The 9,201-nt window shown below is 39.5% G+C and overlaps 1 protein-coding gene across 9 annotated transcripts in view; it reads right to left on the bottom strand.

The window, feature by feature from the left end:
- Positions 1–602: 602 nt before the first annotated feature.
- auts2a (activator of transcription and developmental regulator AUTS2 a) overlaps positions 603–9,201 on the bottom strand; it is a 1,204,773-nt gene continuing 1,196,174 nt past the window's right edge. For all 9 annotated transcript variants that reach the window (XM_043718594.2, XM_043718599.2, XM_043718597.2 and 6 more), the window contains one exon: positions 603–3,131. In XM_043718594.2, the coding sequence (XP_043574529.2) occupies positions 1,901–3,131 (1,231 nt within the window). In that variant the 3' untranslated portion in view covers positions 603–1,900. The remainder of the gene's footprint in view (positions 3,132–9,201) is intronic.

Raw genomic sequence — 9,201 nt, 5'->3', positions numbered from 1 at the left:
ATATAAAGCTTAATTCCTTTGCCACCTATTGATTTATCTTGCTGAAACCCATCAAAGCCTCTACCTCCACTATCCCATCCATACTATCTATTCAGACTTGCCCAGCTTCCCAATGATAAATTAATAGATGCAGAGCAAGAACCTAAATATGGAGTTTCAGTTATGATGTTTAAGAGTGGGTTAAACTATCTTAACCATGCAAATGTTCTATGACAGCAACTATTAAGACTGTTCCAATTGATATGTAGGCTGAAAAAGGCAGCAGAGTTTCTGGTCTTGGTCACTATCCAATGGCTTCCGCTTTGGATGTTGGATGAGAACATTACTGGGCTTGACTGTGAATTCTTCCATGGTACAATACAATAATTGTCACCCAACTATTTAAAAATGATCACTTTTGCAAAATACTATTGAGATACATGATCTACAAAAGATATCTAAACAGAAGTTAACACCTTCCAGAGAATTGACAGAACAGGTAGAAATTGTGAGGAAAAAAATTTAAAAGAAGCTTCTCCAAACAGCTTAACTGGTCAAATATCCAGTTGTTCATACAGATAGCTTGTTCTCAGTCCAAGTAATAAAATTGATGATAAAATAAGCACCTTCCATTTCTTCATTTGTTTGTGGGTTTTTTTAAGTCACTCAGTCTGTGAAATGCCAATAAAGAGAGCAAAGAATATTAACACAAGCTTACAGCACAGATAGACTGAGAACACTTCAGTTCGATTTTTTAATAACATGGCACAATTTACATAACACAAGTTTTGTTTATGAAGCACATGCCAAAGATTCAGAGTCGCTTCACTTTACAATAGGATCTGTAAAGGACTTCATTACGTACATGGTAAACAGCATATCTGCAAATGAAAATCTATAGGCAATATTGAGTTCTAGCACTACTGATCCAGTGTACATTATTTTTTGTTCCTCAAAAACACTGCACAACATCAGGAGTTCACAAATTTGAAGCGCACAACTAAACCTTCAGGTGACTACTAAAATAGATCTCTGCTCATAAGAAACAACTGTCATAGATAGAATTTTTTCAAAACAGAATAAACAACTTCAGATAGCACTTTAATACACTATTAGACCAACAGAACTAATTTTACTTCATCAACATAGTTTACAATCCTCAGACACAATGTAATGTGCTAGACTTGCAGTTAAGTGAATTGTGTGTTGAAAAGGCTCCGTTGAGGAATGCAGACTTTTGGATGAAAAGCCAGGGCATTCACCTGCTTGCATAGTTGGGAATATCTGTACAGCCACAAAAAAAGTTATCTAACACAGCACAAGCAGACTGTGTTAACAGATAATTAATCTCCCAATAGCACGCTTTGTCCAACACTTCTGAATCAGCTGTTACACAGCTGCCCTTAAATTTATTTACATTTGTACATGGTAAAGCTTTTTGTCTCTTCCTTTTGCATATATGTACCAAGTCCCATCCAACCAAGGAACTACCTTTATACACAATTGTCTATACAGCCTGATGCCTTCACTCCAAGTCTTAACCATAATATTTCAAAGACAATTCAGCTCTCCTCAGGTTGCCTCATTTACCACATACCCAAATTCTTGATAAATATAGCAGTTACTCTTTTTAGCTTGCTCTTTCTTCACAACACATTTTTTATATATATACTACAAATAAAATTAACAGGAAATAAGGAACAAATTGACATTAAACATTTGCAAAATTTAAACTTAAAATGTACAAAACTGTATTTCCTGCAAAGTATTTTTACATTTTTATGGTGGCGAAGGCCACACCCACTGAGTAGGGTCCACTGAAGTCCAATGCTTCATTTGGTGGGTTCTCACACTACAAAAGTTGCCTTTACTGACAGGGTGTCTTTAATAAGTTAGATTGGTTGATAATTTCATGTTTGCATTATCGTGCTTCAATGTCTTTGTGTGTGTGAGAAGGTGGCCTGTCCCGTGTCTCTGTGTTTGTCAAGGGAGTAGTCCTTCTTGGAGAACCAGCACGTGCTCCACCTGTTGGTATGAGAGGGGGAGGGGCACTCAGCGCTGCTGTGGGAGGAGTCTTATTAAGGATGCCATTTTGATGTGCTGCTGAAGGGCTCACTCTAGGATAGTGCATGCTGGGAAGCCCAGGTGTCAAGAGGCTTGGATGAGGCATGTGACCATCCAGGGTAGCTGCATGAATGGGATGCAGGCGGCCATGTTCATAGTCGTCTCTAAGCATGTTCAATCTTTCGCGTTCTTCCAAGTGGCTCATTCTCTCATGTTCACGCCTAGGGTCGATTGCTAATGGATGATCACGACTGTAGTCATGGGGCTCCCTGTCCCTGTATGAACGTTCTGTCTCATAAAACCTTGGTGCTGACAGCCGTTGCAAGGGATCACTTCTTAACAAGAAATCTCTGGCTAGTGGATCTCTCCGATGAATGTCCAATCCCCTATAGGGATCTCTCAAAGGATCCCTCATTGGATCCCAGTGGAAAGGGGGATAGGGAAAGCGCTCACTTCCTGGTATTGGACTGATCCCCATAAAAGGAGCTACCATCCGTGTCCTGTCCAATGTATTAATGCTATTCATGGGATGCACCCCACTCATGGCCATAGCCATAGGCATGGAGGTCATTGAGGGGTTAGGATGGACATTGGGCAACGAGGTGGGTTGAGAATGCTCAGAAGACCTTTGTGTCTGGATCACCTCAGAAATAATATCATTGTCTTCTTTCCGTTCCTCCTTCACTTTAACCTCATTGGCCTTTTTCTGATGGTCATATGAAGACTCACTTTTCCTATCTACATCTCGGCTGGAAATACTGCTGGATCTTGTGTTATCTGTGCTCGGTAGCCTGATATAGGGCGAATTCACTCGATTCATATGCTTGCTGGAATCTTCCACAATCCTGCTTTCCAATCCCAGGCTTTCCTTCTCAAGAGCATGATTTTCCTTAACTTTGTGCTCATCAACAGATGAGTCCTTCCAAATATCTGTGAGATCCCGTTCCCGGGGCTTTTCTTTATCTCGCAGTTCGTTATTTACATGATTTCTGTTGTGCTCACTGGAACTGCGATTGTGTCCCAAAGAATTTACTTGATTTACAGAAGGTGAGGATACATGGGTGGAGTGTCGCTTCTCAATACTATCCCTGTGGATAAATACACAAATAAAGAAACAAGACTTAGACTCAAAATCTTATTTTTGCCATCGCAAGTCCTTGCCTTAAAATCTCATTTGCAACAGATGATTTCAGACCATTTATTAAAAAAAAAGGAATCCTAAATAATCCTAAATCCAATCAATAATTTTAATATCCCATATCAGCAATCATGTCAATGTTATCAAGGCAAACTAGAAAGGTGGGGGAGTGGAGACTAAGACGTGTTGTGGACCGTATGAAGGATTGCACAGGGCTGCCTCGATCATGTGAGAACCAGTCATGTCATTCCCATTCTAAATGAATAGGAAATATATCTCTATTATATAATAGCTTTTATGAAAAAAGTACCCAACGGTGAGGGCAATCCATTTAAGGACCAGCTTGTGTAACAATGTATTTTGTGTGCGCATTAAAATTCTTAGAGCTTTCATGCTCCCTGGACACAGATGTTTGGGCATGTGGAACTGAAAAGACAGGAGGTCATTTACAATAATATTTATTTGGCCATAACAACATTTTTTTTTATCTTTCATTGCATTTTAATGTTGCAAATAGTTTGTGACTGAGCTGACTGATAATATTGCATGAATGAGGAGGGACATTCTTTCCTCTGTCTCAATATCTTACACTGCTCAGGTCAGCCTTTACAGAACAAAATCTAGTTAAATTGGAAATATCTAAGTGATGTCTAAGATTTGAATCTTCCAATCCCACGTATCGTTTGTCAGTGGTTTTTGTTGCTAAATGGTCCTAGTTCAGATACAAAACCTATTTGGGATCATCTCAATCTGCTTATCACGATTTTATCTTAGGATGAATAAGTCATTAATCCTTACTGTGTCAAGAAACCATTTTTACAAGGAAGTTTGAATTTGTGTGTTCTCGATTAATTAAAGATAGTTTCAAACTATTTCCTTAATGGTGGCATTCTGCAATGAATCTCACCCTCTGTTAAAAAAAAACACTTCTTATTGTTGGCTTCCAACCACCTTTGAACCTGATGGATTTGACCAACAGCTAATTGGAATCAAAACAGTTTTCTACTTTTCCTTTCAATGATTCAGTTTCGTCTAATATTGGGCAATAGTTCTCAGTACAGTGTAATGGAGTAAAAAGCAATGTTCTCTAAAAACTGCACAGTATTTTATAATCAGCAATGTTTGAGAATTATTGAAACTACTCCAGACCAATATACTAATAACATAATCAGCACCTAACTTTGCTCAAAACAAAGCACAAACACTAGATTCTCTTCTGCTTAAATTTCAAAATAGTGACTAATTCTTTTTTAGTGAATGTATTAAAGGGTCAAAACTGTTGATGGCAATGTTTAAAGTGGGCAGCACAGTGGCACAGTGGTTAGCCCTGCTACCTCACAGCGCCAGAGACCCAGGTTCAATTCCTGCCTCAGGCGACTGACTGTGTAGAGTTTGCACATTCTCCCCGTGTCTGCGTGGGTTTCCTCCGGGTGTTCCGGTTTCCTCCCACAGTCCAAAAACGTGCAGGTTAGTTGAATTGGCCATGCTAAATTGCCCGTAGTGTTAGGTGCAGGGGTAAATGTAGGGGAATGGGTCTGAGTGGGTTGCGCTTCGGCAGGTCGGTGTGGACTTGTTGGGTCGAAGGGCCTGTTTCCACGCTGTAAATAATCTAATCTAATTTAAAGTACCTCAGAAAGAATTAAATGCATCTGCAATTTGGCGCACACTACATGCAATTTTCAATATCACTAGAAAAGTACTACATTGTCTGAATGACTAAAACTACTTGCTTCTCAAGCCCCAACATTGCTTCATATTAACTTAGAGTGCTGTCAGATTTCCAATTTTGTACAAAATAAACCCAATTTGGCAAAACTTTGACTTGGTACCGGCTACTTTTCCAGTTTGGATACAAGACTTCAGGATTGAAAATGTTTCCTGTGGAGTTTCCCATGGATGCCAGGGTACATGTTACACATGATTTAGCCCAGCTTGTAGTTTGGTCTAGAATGTCCTATCATGATACAAATCCTCACAAAAACCAAGTAGCCATGAAAACTCAGGGAATGTTTAGCTAGCTCTGATCTTTACTAACACAGTGAAGTATTTTAACACCATTGTATTGCAAGTACACATTGTTTTAAAAAAGCCAAACATTTCATTGGAACTTTATAAGCTTTAGATAAGCTTTGTGGGAGAATTAAAATCTTAAAATGACACACATTGAGCGCTGATAAGGTCCGAGGTATCACCCCGATGCTACCTTTCCCCTGGAACAATTCCTTACAGCTTTAAAATAATGCCACTGACGTTGGGTACTTTGATCCTCTGATACACAGATCTAAAGAATTGTTGGACATGGATATGTACCCACTTGCCCATTAAGGGGGGAGGCTCAGCAGGATATGGGGACAAGAGGAAAGTTGAAAAGAAGAGCTACTTTGAGGCTCTTATACAACTCCAGTAGCAGCACAATGAAACTAGCACACTCTCCAGCAGCCTCTCCTGCCAGCCAGTCCTAATATTTGGTACATGGAAGGAGACTCTAGACAATAAAAAGGAAGAAAGTTAAAATATCTTGCTCACTAAGTAAAGAAATACAGCCTTATGTTATTCAAAACTACTTCAGCCACCATTTTGAAATAGTGGTTAAAATAATTCCAGTATTCATTTAAAATAACAGTAAAAAGCAAACATGACAAAATTCTGAACATATTTAAGTATCACAAGGTGCAACAGGCAAATGATAGACCACGACAAGCAGGAATATGCTGAAGCATGCTACCATTCTCCACTTCACAATACTATGAAAGGCAGCTCATAGATTACACCTCACCAACTGCATATTATTTTAATCAGTGACCATATCAAAAATGATGAGAAAGTCACAACTTTAATATCCCCAAGGTGTTGACTTTGATCAAACTTGGAATTTTCTTTATTTAAGTTAGTTAACCCTTTCCAGCCAAAGATAAACCATTTGTATTAAAAATCTCTTATTCTTCCCTATCTTCCTCATGTTCTTTTATTTTGTTGCCATCACAATGGTCAATTATCATTTGGTCTTTTCTCTGTCAGTCATTTTAACCTAACCCTGCCACAGGGAGCTGATGTGATTGGTTTTCCTAGCTAAACTTTCTATGGGAGTCAATGAAAGCTAAAGTCAGGCAGTGTGATGAATGAGTGATTGTTTTATTATTGTTGTTTCCCACTGACTGGATTGGGTTAAAATTACCTTCTTTACTCTGGTGAGTTCCAAGTCCATGCCCTACCCACTCCTCCACTTCCCTGCATCCTGACTTTGAGGAAATGTGATCTTTCTCTCGGTTTGTCCTTGCCCTGGCCTTAAAACACTTATAATCCAACATCCACCTACTCTCCTTCATCCAGATTACTAGATAAAAATGAAAACGATCAAAGGAATAGGCCCAAATAGAGTGGACTGTTATTCACAGTACAAAACATGGGACATTTAGAACATTAAGTGCCTTAAGACCATCTTTACTAAAATACCATGGTTACTAAAATAACCTTATAATGCATATGCTTTAGAGCTATGTCCTGCTTATTACGTAGATGCCCAATGAAACACAGCAGCAAGAACTGCTATCCAATATTTTACAGAACTGAGCTACTGGGTATACTGGTCATACTGGGTATACATAAGAGATTTGTTTAAATATTTGTTTAAATAATTCTATAAATATTAGATTTATAGAATTGCACAGAGTAGAAAAATGCTGTTCAGCTCATCAAATGCATACTGTTATCTAGCACCTATCCACTCAAGTCCCATTTTCTAGTACTTGGTCCTTATTATTATGCTATGGTGCTTCTAGTGATCATTTAACCAGCTCCTAAATGTTGTGGCTTCTTGACCAGTCTCCAAAGCGAGATCTTGTCAGAAGCCTTATTGAAGTCTATGTAGACTACACTGTACTATCTTCATCCACACAACTTGTCACCTCTTGGAAAAAACGTATCAAACGTGAGAAATTTATAAAATGGATATGGGGACATGGATAGGGTAAACAGACAAGGTCTTTTCCAGGGGTAGAGGAGTCCAAAACTAGAGGATATAGATTCAAGGTGAAAGGGGAACAATTTACAAGTGACCCAAGGGCAACTTTTTCACGCACAGGGTGGTGTGTTTATAGAATGAGCTGCCAGAGGAAGTGGTGCAGGTTGGTACAATTACAACATTTAAAAGGCATCTGGATGGGTAAGTGAATTAGAAGGATTTGGAGGGATATGGGCCAAATGCTGGCAAATGGAACCATATTAATTTAGGATATCTTCTCGGTTTGTACGAGTTGAATTGAAGGGTTTGTTTCCGTGCTGTGTATCTCTCTGATTCTATGATCTCCCCTGACAAAGCCATGCTGAGTAACCTGGATTAATCCTTACATCTCCAAATGAGGATTAATTCTAACCCTCAGTAATTTTTCCAACAGTTTCCCTCTCAATGATGTTAAACCTGATGGCCCTGGTTTATCCATAAGACCAGAAAAAAGGAACAGGAGTAGATTGTTTGGACCCTTAAGCCTGCTCTGCCAATCAAAAGGATCATGGACGATCTGATATTCCTCACATCCACTTTCCTTTCCTTTCCCCATAATGCTTGAAGCCCTTTCTAACCAAGAACCGGTGTCAGCCCTAAATATATGCAAGTACTCTGCCCTCACAGCTCTCCATGCCAAAGAGTTCCAAAGACCTAGCACTCTGAGACGAGACACTCTTTCGCATGTGAGTCTTAAATTGGCACTACTTTGTTTTGAGACTATGCCCTCTGGTTCTACACGCCCCATGATGGGAAATATCCTCTCAGCATTGCCCTTGTCAAGCTCAGTAATAATCTCATATGTCTCAATGAGATCACCTCTCCTTCTCCTAAACTTCTCTCTACGCTTTAGAGTCCCAAACCTTTTAGCTTTTGCTCATAAGACGATCTCTCCTTACCAGGGTTCATCCTAGTTAACTTTCTCTGAACTGCCTCCAATGAAATCAGATCTTTCTTTAAATAAGGGGACCAAAACTGCTCATAGTATACCAGATATAGTCCCACCAGCACCTTGTAAAGATGCAGTAAGGCTTCTCGACTCATACTCCAACCCACTTGAAATAAGGACCAACAGTCCATTAGCCGTTTCTGATTTTCTGCTATACCTGTGTGTAAGCTTTCTGGGTTTCATACACAATCTCCCAGTGCCTTTGTGTGGCAGCTTCCTACAGTTTTTCTCCCTTTCATAATATTCTGTTCTTTGGTCATCCCTTCCAAATGAACAACTTTGTATCTTCTCACATTATATTCCATGTGCCAACTTTCAGTGGACTTAACTTATCAGTATCTCTTTAAGCTGTTTGTATCCCTCTCACAGCCTGCTTGTCTGCCTATTTTTGTGCCATCTGCAAACTAGGCTGCAGTACATTCACTTCTCTTGTCCGTGTCATTAATATACATTGTAAACAATTGCAGTCCCAGCACTGATCCTTGTGGAAGCCTATTAGTTACGGATTGCCAACCTGAAAACAAACCGCATATCGCCACTTCCTGTTACCTGACCACGAGCCAATTCTCAATCCATGCCAATATTCTACCTACAACACTTTGCTCTTCTCTTATGATTTAACCTTTTATGAGGAACCTTGCTGAATGCCTTCTGGAAGTTTCTATCGCCTTTAATAATGATGTCATATTAGCTGTCCTACAGTCCTCTTTGCAGAGAGAGTTTGAATGTTAACATAAGGATCACTGCAATCTCTTTCCGTGCCTCCCACAACAGTATTAAAATCCAGTTCATTCCTCAATATTCAGAGTATTCTAGAATTTTTGGTCCCACTCTTCACCTAAAACTTCAGTTGGAATGGAAAGCCATTGAAGTTTTAGATTCCAGAAGGTTGAGATCAAATGGGTAAAACATCCCTCTCAAAGGCACCCATTTGTATGCAATATGAAACTGAAGAGATTGGGGTTCCATGGTCCCCTTGTCCTTCATGACCCTGAGCTAAAAGAGTGACAGCGGTGTGGACAGTCTCCTCAAGGGAAGGACAGCTGCCCTGCCATCACTTAATAACCAATT

Source organism: Chiloscyllium plagiosum, unplaced genomic scaffold (assembly GCF_037043375.1).
Source record: "Chiloscyllium plagiosum isolate Xiang-an unplaced genomic scaffold, Cpla_swu_hap1 HiC_scaffold_31, whole genome shotgun sequence".
Taxonomy (NCBI): domain Eukaryota; kingdom Metazoa; phylum Chordata; class Chondrichthyes; order Orectolobiformes; family Hemiscylliidae; genus Chiloscyllium; species Chiloscyllium plagiosum.
Note: the sequence above shows the minus strand (reverse complement) of the source record. Positions and strands in the feature narration are given on the sequence as shown.